This window comes from Budorcas taxicolor, chromosome 3, assembly GCF_023091745.1.
Source record: "Budorcas taxicolor isolate Tak-1 chromosome 3, Takin1.1, whole genome shotgun sequence".
In the NCBI taxonomy this organism is placed as follows: Eukaryota; Metazoa; Chordata; class Mammalia; order Artiodactyla; family Bovidae; genus Budorcas; species Budorcas taxicolor.
The window spans coordinates 92140021-92162302 of NC_068912.1; the positions used below are offsets into that span (position 1 = coordinate 92140021).

General features: G+C 49.7%; 1 protein-coding gene across 1 annotated transcript; it reads right to left on the reverse strand.

The window, feature by feature from the left end:
* Positions 1-4883: 4883 nt before the first annotated feature.
* Positions 4884-22211, reverse strand: MRPL37 (mitochondrial ribosomal protein L37). Its single transcript, XM_052637071.1, has 7 exons — positions 21810-22211; positions 18165-18348; positions 17963-18078; positions 12549-12734; positions 10324-10481; positions 6846-7049; positions 4884-5101 (listed from the first exon to the last, which is right to left on the reverse strand). The coding sequence occupies exons 1-7, from the start codon at positions 22153-22155 to the stop codon at positions 5024-5026; spliced, it is 1272 nt and encodes a 423-aa protein (XP_052493031.1). The 5' UTR covers positions 22156-22211; the 3' UTR covers positions 4884-5023.
* Positions 22212-22282: the final 71 nt, after the last annotated feature.

Below are 22282 nucleotides of genomic sequence, written 5' to 3' on the forward strand. Positions count from 1 at the left end.
ACCAACTGGGAGCTCCTGGAGAAACCGCCGTGTCTTCCTGTATCTCTGGCTCTTGGCACAAGCCTAGCACACAGTGCTCCTTATAAAGGGAGCTGAATTGTTGGACCCCCTAAAGATCTGTAGTGGGGAACCTCAGCGCTCAGTCCCTGATCCCATCAGCTCAGCTGAGGATGACATGTGTGTTTTGTGGGGTAAGTAACAAAGCTAAGTAGGGCTATGCTGCTCTTGACAGGCTAGAACCCTGGCTCTGGGCAACAAGCCTACACCCCGGCTAGTTTTGGGGGATGAGCAAATACAGCTAGGGTGTCTGGCATGGCAGACTAAGAATCTCAGGTGGCAATAAACAAAGCAGGGGAGAGGTGGGCCTCACCGCACCCTGCTATCCTCAGCCCAGCTGAAGCACTGGGTCCCCAGGCCCTGCTCTGTCACACAGCCTGGAGCAGGCGGCCGAGGTAAGGTGTGGATTGAGCAATGGGTTAGAGTACAGTGAGAGGCAGACACAGGGCTATTTGGCTTTGAGGCTTATAATTCTTGGCTTCAAATCTCTACAGGGCAGCCCCCTGGCTGAGAGAATGCATAGGATGTGGGGCCCCAGAGGGCAGAGCTGAGGCCCTGGAGTTAAAGCTCCTGGAAGACATTTCTCCTGAGGTGTGAACGCACAGCAGGCAGAGATGTCAAAGAACGGAAGCAGCTGCAGTGAGAGGTAGTGAGTTCCCCGTCGCTGGACGTGTGCAAGCCAGCTGCGGGAAGGACAGATGGCATATGTGTCGAGTGAGGGTGTGTTGGTTCCTGGGCTCTCAGGTTGAAGACAGAGCTAAAGATAAACCCCTTCTCAGAAGCTGAACTTGGGTTAGAACTAGCTCACTCTGACCTCTAAGTCACCTCTAAGAGACATCTCAGACTCTGCGGCTCTGTGACTCAACTTCCATCTGCCAAAGACCACGCCAGACCCAGTTCTGTGAACTCTGCAGAGAAGGGCAGGCTGGCGGCTGCAGGCTGGGTGGAGTTCTAGTGATGGAGCCTGCGTTCCGGCAGGGCCTCCCCCACCTCCTGGCCATTCCACAAACACACCAAGCCCACACCCATCGCAGGGCCATCACACGCACTTTCCCGGGCACCTTCCTGGCCTGCCCCCATGGCTGGTTCAGTCTCATATGTCACCTTCTCGAAGAGGCCACACCCTGCGCGGTAAAAGCCAACACACCCCATCCCCAGCTGCTGTTGGCTCAGGGTGTCCCTTCCTGGGCGCTGCCCTGGGCCCCTGGGAGCAGCCACACCCAAGGTTTCACCTCCCAGGCTGTGGCCAGTGGCAAATGGCTGATGTGGGACCTCAAGTTCCCATACCTGGCCGCAATTTGGGACTCTGAAAGGCCACCCAGCACCAAAATCTCTACAGGACCGTGGGGGCCTCATCTACTCAGCCAGTCATGCCCTCCTCTCTTGCTCACAGGTCTCTGGGGAGTGACCCCCAAGAAGCCTCCTGCCACAACCTTCCACCTCCAAGTCTGTTCCAGGAATGCTTTCCTTCAGATCCTCTGACATACCTTTCTTTCTTCATCATCTCTCCACGTTGGAATGTAAACTTCATGACAGTGGAGACTTTGTTTTGCTCACTGCTCTCGAACTGGGGCCTTGCTGCATGCCTGACACATACCAGATGCTCCAGGACACCCTGTGGCTGACAGCTATCACCCAGAGTTGAGGAGTGGGGATGGGGATTCTCTGCAGGTTCCCAGACACGCCTGGGGAGAAGGTCCCTAGAACAGGGTGGGCTTCCAGCAGCCAAGCAGGTAGGCCCCACGAGTCGTCGTGGTTTGTGGATTTGTCACAGGGAAGACAGTGTGACACGCTCAGGTCACACACACCCTTTAAGGGACTTTGTCCTGCCGCAAAAGAGGAAGCAGGGAGATGCTGTCTCAAGCCTGAGGTGACCCTGACCTGCCCTTTCAAAGCCTTGGGCCTACTGCTAAGAACAGCCCAGTGAGTTACAGAGCCTCTGGCGAGGACCCGCCCTAGGTCCAGCCTGAGCCAGCCTTGGGAGGGGACGAAAAGGCCTAAAGGGCTGCCCGAAGTAATCTCACCTTTTCACGGGGCTTCTGAAAACCTCCAAACCCCTCTACTTGATGCATCCTGCTCAAATATGGCCTGTTAATCCCCGAGGAGGCAAAGCCTGCAAGGGAGGCAGGTGCTTTATTCCCACTTTGCAGATGAGGAAACTCAGGATCTGAGAGGAAGCTGGAATATAGGAGACTCTGGGAAATGGCGTCCCCCAGTCCACTGAAGCCCACTGGAAGTGAACTGAGGCGCTTTCTCATGGATCCGCAAGACATTTAAATACACGACAAAATGAGAGCACGTTCACATGTGCTCACAATGTCATCAACAAAATTTCGGTTCCAGACATCTGTTGCTTAAAAGTCCAAGTCCCTATAGTGTGATTTTTAAACCAATAATGGGATACCCCCATGCACCTTCCTCCTGCTTCCTTCTCCCAGACTGGCTCTAAGTGAGCCGTCTGTTCTCAAGCCTGAGACCAAACAGGGCCTGAAGATCACCCTGTATTCCTCCGTCCCAGTGTTGAACGAGGAAGGGAAGGGAAGAGGTGGGGAGGCTGAGGCAGGTGGGCATTCGGGATTTGGGGAAGCGGGCACATCTTTGTGGAGGGGGGAGGTGTCATCACATATCAACTTTCTGGCTCTTCACACTACACCACGTGGTGTCTGAGCCTCACCTGCATGGGGAGGATAGAAATGCCAGTCTTGCCAGCCTCACCTAGCAGACTGGCTTCGAGGGGCCTGAAGGGAGACAGCAGTGGGCGCCAGGCTCTGCAGCTTAGCTCCAGGGTCCGAGGTGACAGACCAAGGCTAGCAACAGGCTGTCCTCACCCCAAGGGCTGGGATAAGTGCCCAGGCCCGCCCTGCAGCCCTGGCCCCTCTCCAGGGCTGTCCTCAAGCTTCAAGGTCACCTGCTGACAGCCCACTTGCTCACAGCCTCTGTCCCACACGCTCAAGACCCAGGCAGGCTTGGCCCTCTTGCTCCCCATTCTACCAGCTACCAGGGGGTGGGGTGGTGGTGGTTCTGGCCCCTCAGCCGGGCTTCAGGCCACCACCGTCACTCACCCAGGAGTGACCGAAATAGCCTCCAGCTGGACTCTGCACAGTCACCCTGCCAACTTGTCCTCCATTTGCCCATAGAATGTTCTTATGAAAAAAAAAATCCCTTTGACTCAGCAATTCTGCTTCAGAATTTGTCCAATGGCTGCGCTGGCAGAAGTACTCTAAGATACGTGAACAGGGATGCTCACTGCAGCATTATTTGTAATGGCTAACAACTAGAAATACCTCGAACGTCCATCGATAGATATTAACGCCGCTGCTCAGAACAAGGTAGCTCATATGTGCTGATGTGGCAAGATCTGCGATCCCAAGGTATTAGGTGAAGAAAGGAAGGTGTAGAACGGTCTACAGATAGGATAACTAAGTAATGCACCTCTGTGCATCCCTATCGTACATATACTATACATACTAAGGTGCCACATTAAATGACTCCAAGCTGCAGTCACCCCCAAGGAAGAACCCAGGCTGCCTCGGGTGGCTGACAACTTGTACCTGGGGAAACCTTAAGTGCCAACATGCCAGGCCCTTGAGAGCTGGCCCCTCCAGCCTCAACCCCACCCTCCCCATCTCCAACCACTCCCTGCTGTTTCGGCATACATGCTGCCTTCCCAAGTAACCCCTTCGCGTGCATCCACCACTAGCCCAATCTGTCCTTTTCCTGGTAAACCCTCCTGCTGCCCCCGCCCCCACCCAGCCGAGCCTAAAAGGTACTTCGTCAAGTGCAAGGAGCACAGCCTGGGAGTCAGAGACACACAGGGCTGGAAACAGCACTGTCATGTACGGAGCCGACGTGGGCTCCTGGACTTCCTCCTGTAGCAGGAAGTGTCCTGGCTGCCTGTTCTCAGCAAAGCCACTCGGGAGTCACACTCAGCCCCAACAAAGCCACCTCACGAGGTCCCTTCTGCGTCGGGAGCCGTGTATCCGCTGACTGGTGACGCACCACCGGTGTTCATGGAAAGGCGCAGCACCTCGGCTTCACGGGGGTGCCCACAGAGCTCGGAATCAGCCAAGGCCTCAGGTACAAACCCATCGAGCCCAGTCCCTCTTCCACTTGAGGCCACTACTGTTTCTCCCCATGGGGGCCGATCCCCAAGGCTCTCCCAAGCTTTCTCCAGGAAATCTCCACCTCAGAGTTTCCTAAGGGAGCAGACCTAAAATATCAGCTGTGTGACCTTCAGTGATTCCTTACACTATCTGCACCTCCTCAACTACAGGGCCCAGAAAGGAGCCCGGCACACAGCAGGCACTCTCAACACTTTTCTTGTATGTGGAAACGACACTTACCTTAAAAGGGTTGTGTGAGGACTGAACAAGATGCTGTGTATTAGCTGCCTGGACCAGAGCAGGGCTTGATGTTATCTGAACACAGGTCAGCTGAACCAGGGGTGTGCTCAGTCCATTAACAAAGATACTAGCGGGAAACCTACAATGAATATTCTATTCGGACTTCCTGCAGTCACTGTGGAATGTGTCCACAATTTAAATAACTCCCACAGAAACTAGTGAGCACCTAATAGGAAGCAAACGTTACATACACATAATCTATAGTCTGTAAAACAGTGTAAGTCACATTAGCCACAAGTTTTCAGATGATGAAACTGAAACTCAGAGAGAGGAAGCTTCTTATGAAAAGTTAAAAGACGGGTCACAGACAAAGCTGGGGCAGGTGAGGCTCCAGGGCTGGCCCTTGCAACAGCGGCAGAGGGGCAGGGCCTGTGCGCAGCTGTGGGTGCCCCACCTGAAAGCACCCAGACAACAAACACAGGCTCCAGTGCGCCGGAAGGGCTCTTTTATTGTCGGCGAGACCACCAGCCAAAGGAGCGCTGCGGCCTCAGGCACCGTCCAGGCTCCAGGATCTGCAGGGAGACAGGGGCGCAGGCGGCTCCAGCCTCAGAATAGTCCTTGGCTCACACAGCACCGTGCAAATACAGAGCTAAAAACTTCCTGAATGTCTCTGGCTGGAAACCAGTCGGCCCAACAGGTTCCTGAAAAGAACACAGCCCATTAGGATCTTGCTACTAGGTTTAATGGCAGCAATTAAAACAAAGGTTGGTTTTATGTAAATCCTAAGCGCCTGGATAATAACTGTTTCTTTCTCCTGCGATCAAGGAGTGCTGGGGAGCTGGTACCAAGCTATGCCAGGCGGGGGCTGGGCTCAGGAGGAGGACATGAGGCATCTCTGCGCCTCCAGGCCAACTTATCTGCCGACCTTGCCCTGGTCCCTCGTCTCCCTCAACTCAACCACCACGAAAAAATGTTTCGTTTGCTCCTTTTAACTCCCAGGGACAAGAATCCCTCACTCATCCCACACACACTTATCAGGCGCCTTCTCTGTATGAGAGCTGTGCCCAGTGCTGGAAACCCAATAGTAATTTGAATCTGGCTCCTGCCCTCAAGGAGCTTCCAGCCAGGGGTGCAAATAGTGGTAATGAAGGGTGACAGGCCTCATCATGAAGCAGGAAAAAGATGCTAAGAAAGCAGGAGAGTAAAATAACTCAGTGACTTCTATACACAGAAGAGAACATGTATGAATGAGTACTAAAGGGCACCTAGAAAGGGCCAAGAAGAAATAGAGTGAGGCTGGTGGAGGTGGGGTGGTTAGAGGAAGAGATGGGTAAGGAGGAGCCACGTGACCACACCAGGACAGGCCTGGCACTAAGTCACGCTCATGGAAGAAAAAGGTTGAAAGAAAGGGACCTGAAGCCACGAAGGGGACAGAGAGAGAGGCCAACTAAGAGCAAAGATGCGCGGAAACGGCTGATGTGGCCACACAGGCGAGGGACAGAGAGCAGGGCCTGGGGCCAGAGAGAGGGCTCACACCAGCAGGCATTTCGAGGGCGTATCAACGTCAACTAACATATGGACGACGCTCAAAGCCTCGACAAGACTGCATTAAGCAAGTCTACTCAGGCCCCGCGTGAGACGCGGCTAGTGAGCACAGAGCCAGTGGCACACCCACACTGCTCTCTCTCACCCTCAATCCCGTTCTCTTATAGGCTTCATCACTGCCTGATAATATATTATGAATCCGTTACGATATTGTCACTGCCCAGCACACAGAACACAGGCCTGGTCTCAGCCAGCGGAGCACTGGAGGTGCGGCAGTGAGGGGTTCCGTATCCATGGAGTGAAATGAATGCACGCGTCATTCACGGACTCGGCCTTCCAGGAGCTCAGGGCGCACTTTAACGGAGGAGCAGAGCAGTGAATAAACAACTGCAGGACAGAAGTGTGATTGCGCCATGATGGGGGCCCCCAGGCTACGGCGACCTACCCGAGGAACTTAAGCAAGGCTGGGACTGGGTTGCTGATCTTTAGGCTAAATCTGGAATGACAAGTAAGGACAACCAGATGCAAGAGAAATGGGAGAGGGTGAATGGAGGAAGAGGGAATGGGGTGCAGGAAGGAAGGAGCCTCCTCTATAAAAAGAGCAGCACTTACTAGGATCCTGAGCTGCTCAGGCAACTGGAGACAGAGCCGAGAGGAGAGGGGTGTGGTGGGGCGCAGAGGGGAGGGCGAAGAGCTGGGCAGAGCCCAGGGTGGAAGGTGCTATTTCAGCTGATGGGCTGGGCTGAAGCAGCCCTCCAGGCAGACAGAGGTCCTGAACATGAGATTCCTGAAGCCGGTGCTCCACTCACAAGCATGCCCTCCACTCCAAGCCAGGCTCTCCCTGGGGAGGACAAGCCATGGCCCCGGTCCAATCACCAGGCCAGAGGGGGCTGGACTTACCACAACCACCTTCTTTTTGATCACTGGGAGACACCAAAAGTGCTGATAGAGGAGCTGATCGGAGTCCACCCAGACTAGATTCTTGATGCCCTCCTCGGAGGCCAAATCTGTGGTGTTCAGTTGCAGCACCAGGAACTGGAAGACACGCCCATCAGTGCCCACGCTCTGCACGACTACTGGCTGCTCCAAAACCTTAGGGTCGTTCTGAGAGGAAAAGAGGACAAGTAAATGCAATCAGAAATGACGAGGCATAAGAACAGCACAAACCAGGCAATTCCTAGCTCTGGCCTTTTAAATAACCCCCTACCCCACTGAGTGGTTTTCCTGCAATGAAAGATGAAAACAGAAGGTGGAGCTAAGGGCACTGTCCAGGGCTAGGCCTTCTCGCACATACCCAGCCTGGCTCTCCCTGGGCTCAGACCAATCGTGGCCCCGGCGTACCTGCTCTTCAACTTGAGCACACTAAAGGACGAATTCCTGCCACCGAGAGGCGACTGCCGGGCAAGCTGCACAGTAAGGGAAGATGAGCTGGGAGGTGAGCGATGGGAAGCCCCCCAGACTCATGGAGTAACCTGACGTGACAATGACGCGTATCAAATGCTGAGCTGGAGGGTCAGTGCGTGTGCCAGACATGATCCCATTCAGTGCTCACTCCATCTGAAGGCTGAGGAGACGGACCAGCTGAGGCAGTGACTTGCCTGAGGTCACAGTGACATGTGACCCCAGCACCCACAGTGGCTAGTGCTCAGACACACCTTCTCTCTGCCTTACTTTCCCCCTCAGGGCCGGGCTTCTTGGAATGTCCTAAGCTGGCAGGCAGGCATCTCACCTGGGCTTTGGGCTCTCAAAATGCACCTCTGAGTGTGTCAGATTCCTGAGTGTCCACTTCAGCTGTGTCAGCCCCAGGCTTTCGCCAGTCGACACATTTGCTAACTATCTCTTTCAATCAGTGCCACTGGTAACAGTAACATACTAGCAACCATTTACTAAAGGCCTCTCACGTCCTGGGCATCACAGCAGTTTTACATAGTCACCTCTAATCTCATAAATCCAGTGGTATATACCCACTTAGGTCTCTTCCCCAGTGGCTCAGCAGTAAAGAATCCGCTGCTCTGCAGGAGACATGTGTTCGATCCCTGGGTTGGGAAGATCCCCTGGAGGAGGGCACGGCAACCCACTCTAGTATTCTTGCCTGGAAAATTCCATGGACAGAGGAGCCTGGCAGGCTACAGTCCTTGGGGTTGCAAAGAGTCAGACACAACTAAAGCGACTTAGCATGGTACGACATGGCATACCCATTTAACAGATGAGGAAACAGATTCAGAGAGGGGATGTAACTTGCTCAAGGTTATCCAGGACAACACCCAGGCTTTTAACTCTCTTCAAATCTTACTGTTCTGGTTTATACCTAGTGTCCCATTGTATCTGACAGTAGCACCTGTCACTCTCAACAGTATTCCAGTTTCGATGACATGTTCGATATGTTCACCCCTACTGAGTCTGCAGGAATCCAGTCTGATGACTACTACCCACTGGACAAAGAGTCAATAGGCAGGCCCCGTGAAGCAAAGCATCCTTGACTCAAAGATGCTGCCTACTACATTCACTGCTCTAGGGCTGAATCTGACATTAGGAATAGCTAATGGCAGACCTCAGTGAGGGCCACACTGGGACTGTTGGCCTTAGAAATACCTGTTCTTAGCTGCATGAGAAATAAATAAAAAGAAAAGTACCTCTAAGTGTTAGCTGAGAATTCTGTATTGACTCTTATCTCCCTCTACAGATCAATAAAACTGCAGGTAGTACATAAATTTCTCAGCAATTTTACCTTTTACACAGAGGCTCTTCCCATAATTGCTCAACTTCACATCCCCAGGAATAATTTGTACCTGGAGGGGCTGGGGGAGGCCTCCTCTCCTACCCAACTGGGTGGCAATTAGTGGCAGCACTGCTAACGTGCTCCGCTGGCACAGGAGCTACAATGAGCCTGCAGGCCTGGGACCTGGCATGTGACTCTCTCTGCCTCCCTCTCCTGCCCCACAGTCAGGAGGCAGCCTGTCCCCTGAGGCTTGAGAGATCAGGGTTCCAATGCCTGCCTCCCTACTCTTTAGCTGTAGGGTCCTGGGCAAGTTACCCAACCTTCCAGAGCCTTCCAAAAATATGTCAGAGAACAGGAATTAAGATAACCTCCCAAGGACTGGAAAGACACAAAAACGTCACATAAAGATGCAACAGCTGCTTATCTCTTAGCTGTGTTACCCTGGGGAAGTTACTGAGCCTCTCTGAACCTCTGTTTCTTCATCTGTAAAATGAAGCTACTAGTACCTGCCACAAGGGGACTGCTATAAGGATTAAATAATGCAGTGGTTCTCAAATTTTAGTGTTGTGGTTTTCAAACTTGTGCTTGTACCAGCATCACCTGGAGGGCTTGTTAAAACTGACTGCCAGGCTCCAATCCCAGAGCTTCTGATGCAGGATGTCAGGTGGTCTGAGAATTCACATTTCCAGCAAGTCCCTAGATGGTGTTCACGCTGCTAACAATCCAGAGTCACGCTGTACGAACCACCGCTGTAAGGAGCCGTAGTTAACTGGTTGGCATGTAGCAGGTGCTCAATACAGACAAGCTCCACTCTACTCCCTATCTCAGTGTGGCTAACCACACTGTACCAACCCCACCTCGTTCCTAGACCAATGAGGATGAGAAACAGAACATTCCGAAGTTCACTGCTCCTCCAGGAGGGCCTTAGGTTCTAATCAAGACCTGACAGCAGCTCTCAGAAACATTCTTCCCCTCCCACCTTCCAACACACACACAAAACCAGAGGTTTGGTGTCCCAGGCCTATGTGGGGACTTCGATACTGCTGTCCCCTGCCTGGAGGCCTTTGATCCCCGGCCAGGCCTTCCTCCAATCTTGGGACGGCATTGTGTAACCACCACTCAGCTTGCATTCTATAACATCTAGGTCCCTGAGACCTGCTCTTAGAATCAAGGGGTGACCATCCAAGTGGTATGTTGGGTCTTCAGAACCTGTCCTAAGAGGGCAGGCAGGCCTGGGCCATCCCCTGCCTTCCTGATAAAGCCCTGTGCTCGGGCTCCATTAGTGCAGCTTAAGGAAGTGTGCTGGAGGACATATAACTGAAGCCTCCAGAGTTGAGACCATCTGGTCCCAATCCTTTCTCCACCACTTACTGTGTGTAATGCTGGACAAGCTGCTTATTAGCTTTCATGGGATTCAGAAGTATAATCTGAAAAATGGGGATCACAATGAAACCTTGTGGGCTACTGTGATGAGGCATCTTATGTAGAGATAGACGCACTGTGGGTCCCCAGCAGATGGCAGGGTGAGTGGAAGTGCCTCTCCGTGAAACTCCTCAGTCAAGCAAAAGAAGCCCCTCCATACTTCCTTTCCTTTGAGCAGGGTAAGGCAGGAAACTGACACAACGTAAGAGGTCTCGGTGGTAGTCCCCACATACATACCCCATACAGGAGCCGGGCCTGAGCCAGCGCGTTGCCGAAGGCAAACAGGATCATCTTGGCCCGCAACTGATCTGGCTGAAAGCGGTGTGCTCGGAAATTAGCTGACTCCAGCAAATACAAGGTGTGGGGATAGAGGTAAGGATAGCCCTCTCGGAATCCTGCAAGACATATGTCATCACGTGGAGGGACAGGTTAATTGGCCCACCCAAAGCCTCAGGAAAGTCACCCCACCTTAGCTTAGTGCCAGACACTACATATTTTGGGGTTGTTTTTTTTTTTTTAAGATTTTGTTGTTGTTGTTGTGGACTGTTTTTAAAGTCTTCATTGAATTTGTTACAATATTGCTTCTGTTTTAGGTTTTGGTTTTTTGGCTAGAAGGCACATGGGATCTTAGCTCTCTGACCAGGGAGAGAACCTGCCTCGGAAGGTAAGGTCCTAACCACTGGACTGCCAGGGAAGTCCCTAATCTGGCCTGTTTTTGAAAGCAAAATTTTTACCAGAGCACAACCACACCCACTCCTTTACATCTATCTATTAAATAGCTGTGACAGAGACTGTATGTGGCCTACAAAACCTGAAATACCATTTGGTTCTTTATAGAAAATGTTCGCTTACCTGTTCCAGGTAATTCTTGCCGGCCAGCTCTAACCCCCCCCTTTCTCATTCAATCAAGCACACAGATAACAGTGATATTAGAAAGATAACCTGAAGCCTATGGTAATTATTTTTTTAAAAAGCAAATCACTTGCAAAATACTTCATTATTAGTAACAAACGGGGGTCTCATAGAATCAAAGTTCAGCACTCGTTCAAATCAGCCACAACCCTGCCGGGTCACCGTTTCTTCCCTTCCATGGCCGTGGGCAAACCCTCGGAGGCTGGAGGCTTCTACAGTGAAGGACAAAAATGGACGAAATAGAGGAAGAAAGAGGCTGGGAAAGTGTGCAGGGGAGGGCATCACTTAAGAGAGACCTGACTTTCCTGTCTGCCTCAGTTCCTCCGCACGTGTGAATAGGCATCACTCAGCACTCACTCTGGCTTAAGCTCACTCAAGCTCTAAGACAGGTACCAGGGACAGAGCCCACACGGTGCCTGCCATTGCCTTTGAGGAGCTCTCCAAGTCTAGACGGGAGACAGACAGGAAAACTGATCACATCCACGCAGAGGGACATGTCAAGACACGAGGGGAGCCGGGGGCAGGGTAAGGACAGATCAAAGGGCCCTGACCAGACTGCGAGGCTGTAGAGCATTTCTGGAAGAAGTGAGTCCAAAGGCGAACTATGACAGATGAGCAGTTATTTACCTGAAGAGAAAGAGGGGTGAATGGTCAGAGTGCAGGCAGAGGGAAAAGAAAGTGTCAGAGCACAGTGGTGAGAAAAGGACAGTGGGAATAAAGGGAGCCTGTAGGGGAGGAGACAAAGACGGGGCTGGAGAGAGGGGCGGAGGGCTGATGTGAAGGCCCTTGTGTGATAAGCCAAGGAGTTCAAACTTTGTCCAACAGGCAGTGGGGACATGGGCATGAAGAGCGATGGGATTAAATCTACGTTCTAGAAAGACTACTCCGGAACTGTGAACTAGAGGGACGAGAGAGGAAATAGCCCATTAAGGGGTCACACTAGCCCATTAAGAGACTGGGGTAACGGGCTGGGTGAGAGACAGCAGGGACTGACTGAGGCATAGCTGGGGAGAGGAAGCAGCTTGAGGACGGAGACACTGCAGTTCACAGTGACTGGGGGAATGGCAGGAACTGCAGGCCTGTCCAGGCCGGCTCCTTAGTTTCTGTTGTGTCTCAGTGGGGACGTGGTGCTTTGTTCAATGGTGGGATGAATGGCCCCATTAGAGGACTGTGAGCCTCCTCCATCCTAGCAGAAGGCTGGCCAGAGTCTATGGGGGCACAGAGAGGGGGTATCTTTCAAGAGAACTATAAATAAAGAAACATCTGACGCCTGGTCAAAAGCCCCTCAAGCCACCCATTAAAACTGATGCAACAAAATGACTTCTTAGGGGTCAAAAGTCAAGTCAGCCTCTGAGTCAATCACAACCATCCAGAGTCTCAGTTCCCTTAGGGTAAACACCACCTATCTCACAGGGCTGCTACACGGCTCTGAGGAGAAAACGCACATGAGACCCTAATACATGTAAGTACTCGATGTTTCCCTTCTCTTCGGAAAAAGCCTGTCCCTCACCTGCATGCTGCCTAAAAGTCAAAGGCTTTTTGATACTTACCCGTGTCGTCATTCACATCATAAATATGGCATTCCTGAAGGCTGATAGTGGGAGATATGGGATAGAAGGTCTCGAGAACATGATTCTTAGTAGCTTCCACTTCCTCTGGGGAGGCAATGGGAGGCAGAGGATCCTTGGTATTCAGCTGGGTTCCACTGGAACCATGGACCTGAATCAGAGTAGACTCTAAACAGGGAGAAAGGCGGTTAGTCTAACCTGGTCTAAAGCCTTGGCTAGGCAAAGTCAAAAGCTTTCATCCTGCTATGCTCCTCAAGTCTTTTACAGCTTCAGTCTCTGATCTGCCTCATCACAGAAAACACAGCTCTGGAAATTCATCCTTGCGCTTATCATGTAAGCAGGTGAGCCTCCTCCTCTTCATGTCTGGGTGCCATCCTCTGCCTCTGCTACGCCTTGGAGTAGACAAGTAACATCAGATCCAAAAGACCGAGAGGCCAGGCTGAAGTCACAGAAAAAGCTCTTAACAGGACTGGAGTTCAATCTAGTGATCTTCATTCTACAGACCAGAAGGGGACACGAAGACAAGATGGAGCAGGAAGGACCTGAGCTCGCCTCCCCTCACAAAAACAGCGGAACAGCTAACTGCAGAACAACTATCATCAAAAAGGACTGGAAGCTACCAAAGGTGATATTCTACTTACAAAGACAAAGACAAGATGGCAGGAGAGTTACATGTGTGACATAATCAAATCCCATACCTGCCAAGTGAGTGAGACACAAACTGGAAAATAACTGTATCACAGAGGTTCTCAAGTTCTGAGCCCTACAGAAGGTTCCTCCGCCTGGGGGTCTGGCATCAGGAGGAGGAAGCCCCAGGGCATCTGGCTTTCAAGGCCAGCAGGGCTTGACTGCAGAATCTCAAAAGGGCTGGAATAGAAACAAATGCCACTCCTGGAAGGTGGATGCAGGGTCTTCTAAGAGCACCAGGACCCAGGGGAAAAAGCACTGAGTTCACAGGATCCTAGGCCAGACCTACTGCTGACCTTAGAGGGTCTCCTGGGGGGGAGGGGGTTGGGGGGCAGAGGCAGCTGTGGTCACACTGGGGTCAAGGAAACCCATGGAGGAGAGGTACTGGGGAGTACTCATTTGGAGTGAGCTGTCCTGGAGGCTGCCATTTTGATGCCAAGTCCTGGCCCCACCCAACAGCCCATATGGGACCCTCCAGTCAAACCACCACAGAGCAGGAACACAGTCCCACTCATCAGCAGACAGGCTGCTTAAAGTCATCTGAGCCCACAGCCACCTCTACACACAGCCCTGCCCACCAGAGGGACAAGACCCAGCTCCACCCACCAAAGGGCAAGCGCCAGTCCTTCCCACCAGAAAGACTGCACAAGCCTGAAGGCAAGACCAGATACTATAAAACTCAGAGGAAAACACAGGTATTAGGTTGGCCAAAAGGTTTGTTCAGGTTTATTACAGAAAAATCTGAACAAACCTCTTGGCCATCCCAATAGGACCCTCTTTGTCAGGAATTGCAGTAATACATTTTCCTATCCACTTCCTAATGAAAACAAACAAACAAACAAAAAACAAACTAGAACCTATTCAAACTTAAAAGCTTTTGCACAGCAAAGGAAACCATAAAAAAAAAAAAAAAGACAACCTACAAAATGGGAGAAAACCTTTTCAAACAATGCAACTGACAAGGGATTAATCTCCAAAATATCCAAACAGCTCACACACCTCAATATCAAAAAAACAACCCAATCAAAAAATGGGCAGAAGATCTAAATAGACGTTTCTCTGCAGAAGACATACAGATGGCCAAAAAGCACATGAAAAGATACTTAATACAGGGAGCTTAGTAGGTAAAGAATCTGCCTGCAATGCAGGAGACCTGGGTTTGATTCCTGAGTCAGGAAGATCCCCTGGAGAAGAAAATGGCAACCTACTTCCATATTCTTGCCTGGAAAACCCCATGGACAGAGGAGCCTGGCAGAATACAGTCCATGGGGTCCCAAAAAAGTCAGACACGACTTAGTGACCAAACCATCACTAATTATTAGAGAACTGCAAATCAAAACTACTATGAGATGTCACCTCACACCAGCCAGGACGGCCATCATCAAAAAGCCTAAAAGCAATAAATGCTGGAGAGGATGTGGAGAAAAGGGAGCCCGCCTACGCTGTTGATGGAAATGTAAACTGGTACAGCCACTGTGAAGGATGGTATGCAGGTTCCTTAAAAAATTAAAAATAGAGCTACCATATGATCGAGCAATCCCACTCCTGGGCATATATCCAAAGAAAGCCATACGTTGAAAAGACATATGCACCTGATGTTCACTGCAGCACTATTTACAACAGCCACGATAAGGGAACAACCTAAATGTCCATCGACCCGGATTCCTTACCACTGAGCCCCCAAGGAAGCCCTACAATGGAATATTACTCGCCATAAAAAAGAATGAAATAATGCCGTCTGCAGCAACACGAAGGGACCTAGAGATTATCACACTAACTGAAGTCAGAGAAAGACAAGTATCCTACAACATCACTCATATGTGGCATCTAAAAAAATGAACCTATTTAAAAAATGGACACAGACTCAGAGTTAGAAACAAACTAATGGTTACCAAAGGGGAATGGTGGGGGGGAGAGATAATCAGGGAGTTGGGATTAACATATACACACTACTATATATATAAAATAGACAGTCAACAAGGACCTACTGTAATAACATATACAGGGAAAAAGGCTAAAAAGAAGATATGTATACACATAACTAAACCACTTTGTTGTACACCTGAAACACAACAGTTTAAAATTAACTTCAACATAAAATGAATTTTGAAAAAAGATTAGTTAAAAATAAAGCTTTTATCCTAAAAAATAGAAAAGAAAAAGCCAGAGAACTTTGGTTAAGGTGTTACTCCTGGGTTTCTTGAGAGGGAATGACCAGCGCACTCTCTGACCTGTGCTCTTTCCAATGAACCGTGAGGCCTGGTAATCTCTGTGGGCTCAGAGGCCGCGGGTTCAGATCTTCCCAAGCACCTGCTCTGCACTGGGGACCAGTTTTAACTCCCTTGAGCAGAGAGTCCCTCTCAAGGGCTGATGAGGGAGTAAGTGCTCCAACACTGGGAGACAGCAGAGGTAGGGAAACCGACCTTCTCTGGGAGGATGCCTGAAACGCCTTCAAACTTGCTTCAGAAAGATAGGTAAGAGCAGAGCTTCTCAACTTTGGTGCTGTTCACATTTTAGGTAGTTCTTTGCTGAGGGAGGCTGTCCTATGCACTGTAGGTATCTGGCAGCAACCTTGGCCTCTGCTCACTAGATGCCAACAGAACGTTCACTACCAGCCCCAGCTCTGCTTCAAGTCAGGACAAATAAAAATGTCTCCAGACAAAGCCAAATCTCCCCTGGAGGATTAAGCCACCCTTGGTTGAACACTACTGGGTCAGAGTTTGCCAGGCAAAGAAAAGGGAGGAAGGTGTTCTAGTGAAGGAGGAGTAATACGTTTCATGGTACAGAAGCCTGCTGCTGCATGGCAGAGCTTAGGGGAAGTCAGCGCAGATAACTGGAGCACGACCCAGTAGGAAGGAAGGATGGAGAGGGAAGTACTGAGACTACAGGCTAAGCCAAAAGGCTGCTAAACCCAGGAAAAGGGTTCAACTGACCTCACTAACTCAGAAAGCCTGACTTAAGTCAGATGCGCACACTTGCCACAAGGAGACACACGTGTACGAGGAAGAGAATGCACATCCACCTAAGCAGCAAGCCTGCCGCTGTGAACATGAGCACACCCCCTTCACAGAGGTGCCCACAGGAAGATGAGCGCCATCTAGAAAGCCTCCTGGACAGCGGCCTGCTATGGACTCTCCACAGGGGCAAATTTTTCTCTGAAGGTCCTTGAGTTTTCAGAAATACAAATCAAATACTACAATCACAATGTGATGGGAATGGACCAAGGTTGATGATGCTGTATGTCTAAAAACTGGTCTGACCAACAGCACTGTCATTTAATTACCATGTGTCCTCCCTTACTGGCTATGCAAAAAGGGATACTACATCTGTGGATGGATAAACTCTGCCCCACCTGTTAAAACACCTCATACCCACACTTCAAGAACAGTTTTCTCAAGTACTTCCTGTTTCTTCGCATATAATCTGCAAGGAAGATAAATGTGCCCGGACCTCTCGTAACCTTGGGTTTTAGATTCTCCCCACAGAATACTCTACTGTGGTTTCCAATTCAATTCCCTCCACATCCCTTCTCCAGTGACAGCTCCAAATGGGGCAGTTTAATTAGAGGTAATACTTGATAATGGGCCAACAGGCACTCCTCTATTAATGAGGCTCACTAATTTCCTTAGTGGTGCCATTACCTCTGCAAAGCTGACTCTTTGCCAGGAAGTCCATACTCACAGGGGCAAACTGGTGAAGCCTGACCAAGTCGATGTCCTAAAAACCCAAACTGTTCCACAGCTGGTTTCCCTGCTCCAGGGTTCCACCCAGGACAACACTTGTGTTCTCGGAACATCCCTACCTAAAACATCTGGGATTTGGTATTGATTCACCTGTCCCTTTAGTCAGCACTTGTTTGTGTGGCACTGTTAGATACTGTGGGCAAATAAGACACAGTCTCTATCATCAGAAGTTCACAGTTTAGTGGGGCAGACAGAAAACATACTAGATAATCACAGAACATAATATAGTATAATGTGTGCTATGACAAAAGTAGGCATAGGGACAAAAGAAGCAGAGAGCGGATCTGTGGATTTGCATGAGATGCGGGCTTCCAAGTCATGCGGACAAGTAGAAATTAGCCAAATGAGGAAAACAGAAAACATTCCCTGCAGAACGTATAGCACGTGCAAATGCAAAGCTTGACGCCAAAAAGCGGCAAGTGGCCAAGTGTCAACAGGGGAACGGAGGTGGGGACGGCACAGCAGAGATAAGACTAGAAAGACCAGCTGGTGGCCAAAGCCCAGAGGACCTGGATACCACCATAAACTGTTCAGCTATTAGGAGACAATAAAAGATGTGAACCAGGGGAGGGACAGAGAGAACCTGCACTTTAGAAAGATCACTCTAGCAGTTCTGCAGAAAGTGGATTTGGAAAAGGAAAAAGGCATGAGAGTAAGAAGGCGCTTGCAGCAGAATATGAGCTTTGTGAGTGCAGACTGTGTTGTAACTTACGGTCAACATTTAGGCACCTGGAGGCACTCAACTGATATGGTGTGAATTAAGTCTTGGAAAGAAATGATTAAAAGAAAAAAAGGCTGGGCAAAAACTAATGACAATGAGGATGTGTCTGAGCCATAAAATTGGACCATGAAGGATGAGAGTGAGAGTAAGTATGGCAGCAAGGATGAGAATATAAGCTGGTGGTGGGGCTGAGAGTAGAAAGACAAGGAACCCACAGGGCCTTTCTGGTGTACAGGAGGACTAACCTCGTTTCCAGGTGGTGGATAACATGTTGTTTTGGGCACAGATCCGCCTGGCCAGAGAAGGATGCTTGAGAATCTGCGATTTACACAGCTGGATCAGGCTGTCCACAATGACTGGGCTTGGAGAAAAGAAGAGACATTTGGAGGTATAAAGCTGACTCCAAGATCCATCAGTAGGAAATCTTACTGACTTGGGGAAACTTACCAGTAGGTCTCTCTCTTGGGGATGTCTTCAGTAGAGTGCCAGAGACGAGCATGAGAGATCGCATTCAGAACGCGTTCATCTTGGTTCTCTATGTGGTTCCTCGGATTATCAGCAAGGCTAAGCACTTTCTCAGGAAGGCCTTCTATTAACTTGGTCTTGGTAAGCCAGAGGGCCTGCTTTACACCTTCAGGGTCATCAATCACAAAAAACAAACACTAAAAAAAGATGATTCAGGAAAAGATGCTTATGCCTGTCCAGTAGCATTTTGGGGAAAGAGCAGCCTTGAGAGGGAGATGGGATTTGTTCTGACATCTGAGGGGACAGAACTAAAAATAAAGAGCAGAAGCCAGGAGAACCAGATTTCAACTCAGCTCCAGGAATGACCATTTGCTTAAAAACAGTTAGCAGTTGACTGACATAGAGTACTCGCCACAGGAAGAATTCAAACAGCTATTAAAGTGGCTGAGATCATGAGACTGAACCTCGCAGGCAAGGGTCCTTTGTATTCTGTCTGTAGGTATAGAGGATTCAGACCCTAGCATACAAGCCTACATCAATAAATGCCAACCTTTCAAAACCTAGATCCCTTCTATTAACCCATACCCTAGCCCTGATTGGAAAAGCTCGTGTCTGCCAGATATACTTCATTCAATAGATACGGGCCAAGCATTAAGCACATGCTGCTTTATCAAGGGAAAGAAGCTTTCAAAAATAAGGGAAATATCTGCTGGATCATGAATAACTTGAGGAGTGCTGAGTTTGGGAGCACCAGATAATTTTTCGCATCTACCTCTGAGATTCTATAACAAGACTTTTTATAAGCAGAATTTTGTATGAAGAGGCCATATGAACTGTACTGCTATATTTGTCAAAAGAATCCTCCTGAAGATGTTTTTCAATTTATTATACTGGGTCCTCCGAGGCCTTCTGAACTTCTCTTTGGCCTCCATACAAGAAGGGTGGGCTGTACCCGGGTAGAGTACTATTTTGTCTTTTGGACATGGTGAACTACGTTAACTCAAAATGTTTCTCTATAGCAGAGGCCAATTTTTTCTTAAAGGGCCAGACAGTAAATATTTTCAGCTTCTGGGCCATAAAGTCTCTGTCACAACTACTCAGCTCTGCCACAACTACTCAGCTCTGCCACTCTAGCACAAAAGCAGCCATAGGTAACAAGTAAACAGATGTGTATGATTTATAGAAAAAGGCAACGGGCCTGGTCAGCTGACCCCATCTCTGTTCCATCTGTTGACTGCCAGCAAGCTGAGAGCCAATACTGGTGCTCCCCTATAGAAGTACAACCTCACAGAATGGAATATTTTGTACTCACCTCACTGTTTCTATGCTCATCCCCTCACCTATTTTTAATTTAATCTGGCTGTACTATAAAATTTCTATAAGATGCCCAAAATGCTTCTCAGGAAAAGGAGTAAGAACAAAGATTTGATCCAGAGTGCTTAGTCTTTAAAAACTAATTTAACTAATTTAACCACCCTACTCTCAGCAGGATGGGGCTGCGGTACCAGGCAAAACTCCCTTGGTTCACTTTCCCCAAAACCTACTTCCTTAAAAGAGGAAGAGGCACAGACATAGGGGCCTAAATGCTGCACTAAGTCCACATACCAGTCCTCTAACTCTCAAAGTTAACACTGCATTCTTTTTAACGACTGTGCCCATCAGTTGGCAGAGCTCCCGTGACTGCTGTGATTGGCAGGCTACTAACTCCAGTTGAAAAAACATCACCTGACTCAGGAACACATCTGAAAAACCATGGAATTAAAGCAAACCCAGAACACTTTGAAGGAAACCACCCTCAATTTCTCTTGTGGTGACAAACGAAAGGCATTGAAGCTTTTCACTGTAAGGTTCATAATACATCAGAAACACAAATATTTAGAAAATTAACTTCCTGATTGTGTGGTACAGCAGAAAGAACCCTGGACTGGGGATCCGGTAACCCAAGTTTTAGTCCCAACACTGCAACTGTTCCTAGAACTTGAAAATGGATAAAATATTAAGAATTTATGGTTCACTGGTCCATGGGGTCGCAAAGAGTCAGACACGACTGAGCGACTTCACTTTCACTTTTCACTTTCATGCATTGGAGAAGAAAATGGCAACCCACTCCAGTGTTGTTGCCTGGAGAATCCCAGGGATGGGGGAGCCTGGTGGGCTGCCGTCTATGGGGTCACACAGAGTCAGACACGACTGAAGCAACTTAGCAGCAGCAGCAGCAGTATATGAATAATACCATCTACTCTGTGCCAGGAGCCTTATCTACAAGTTGGATGGGATTTCATGAAATGGAGGATGAAACTCAAGAGAGAGGAAGGGCTTTGTTTCAAGTCTCAAACCTCATAAGCGATGGGGCTGGGAGGGGAACCTTGACATTAAAGCCTAGGATCTCTCCATTACCCCAATCTGTTTCTCTAGCTCTGTATCTTACAGAATTTTATTATAGACTTTACAGAACCTCTCTGCATATGGTGAAAGCGTAGGGTATGTTTTCAGCCTAGTCAAACAAGTTAACTTTAACTTCTGAAATACATCTAATGCAATTTATCCTCATAGTAACGTTACCGGGGTGCCAAGTCTTGTGAGGTCCTTCACAGCACCTTGCGAGGACACTGGAAGTGTTTAAAGGCTGAAAAAAACAGCTTTCAGCTGTCAGGAATGGGTCTGAGCAGCTTATGAGGCTGGCCAGCTGACTTCTCAAACGTAAGATGTTTTTCCTCTGGCTTAGTCCCCAAATCCTGCCAGGTCTCTTTCTTCCCTAATTACTTATTGGAAACTTCTGTTCCCACTTACCTGGACCATTTTGTGTTTTCAGGACCTGTCCTAACCCCAGCCTGATTTAGGGACTAAGGAAGAATGAGTTGGAAACAATGGGTAGGAGAAGTCAATAGAGACTGCCCTCCACAGGACTCTGGAACATAATTTCTAGTACTGCCCCAGACACACAGATGGTTTTGGCTAGAGTCATTCTGACCTGTCCTTAGTGAGAGCAAAAGGGTACAGAGGGACTAGGTGGTTTTCAGGTCCAGATCCTTCCCCTCAAAACATCTCAGCTCTGACCTCTGACAAAGGTCACTGATCTGGGAAACCAGAGGTATAGCCCTGGCTTCACTAGATACCCACACTGCACCTATGAGCAAATCACTGCCAAATCACTCCCCTCTGTCACAGTTACCAATCCTGTGAAAAGAGGCGATAGGCCTGCAGGTTAAACACTGTTTCTGCCGTCTCCATGCACTATAATCCTCCATCTAATTCTTAAACAGTTACATCTCCAGGGTGCAAGAGTTGGGTCACTGTGAATTACCTGGTCAAAACCACTCATTTCACAGGAGACCAAGGCTCAAGAAGCTTCAGTCACTTACCCCAAATCACACACACAGTGAGAGACAGGGCTAGGCCCATGTCTCTTCACTTAGCCACGAAAACTCCAAAATTCCCTCACACATGCTAGTCTTTACATCTCACTTAATCCTGACAATTCTCAGAAATGAGACTCAATACCCGGCCCATTTCGCAGACGAAGAAACCGAGACCCACAGTTTCAAAGTCTTGCCCAACCCCACAGAAGGGCGGGGTTAGTGCTGGGTAGAGCAACAAGGTCCCCTCCCGGCCGTCCTGGGACCTCACCCTCGAGGAGGCGGCAACGCTGGTGGAAGACGTAGCAGACCTCATCCTTGTATAGAGAATGCTCCTGCAGCGGGGGCAAGCGGCGGAACTTCGGGTGCGTCCAGCCGGGGTCCCAGGGCGGGAAGACTGGTCGTGCCAGCCCAGGCATAAAGTGCATCTTCCCCGCGAAGGTGATGGGCTCCAGTCCAGGAATCTCATACACCCTGTCCAGGGGAGGAGGCTCCGGCTTTCTCGTGGATCGCACGCCCCACTCGTACGCCCCGCGGCTCGGGACCCCGCAGCCCTGAAGGCCGAGCCGCCAAGGGCGAGCCAGCGCCCGCCTCGCTGGCCCCGACGCCAACGCCATGCCAATCTGCTCTCAAGACCTCCACCTGGACGCCGCCATCTTCCCGCGCGCAAGGCCTGCCGGGACCGCAAGGGGCCGACCGACAGGGCTCTTTTTACGAGTGGCAGATCCATTAACCAATCACCGC

Excerpts from the sequence above, each read along its gene's own strand:
- MRPL37 (XM_052637071.1), bottom strand. The coding sequence starts at position 22,155 with ATGGCGTTGGCGTCGGGGCCAGCGAGGCGGGCGCTGGCTCGCCCTTGG. Across the intron at positions 18,079-18,164 it reads CCCAAGAGAGAGACCTACTG|CCCAGTCATTGTGGACAGCC; the intron begins GTAAGTTTCCCC and ends CTTTTCTCCAAG. Across the intron at positions 12,735-17,962 it reads ATCCACCACCTGGAAACGAG|AGTCTACTCTGATTCAGGTC; the intron begins GTTAGTCCTCCT and ends CTCCCTGTTTAG.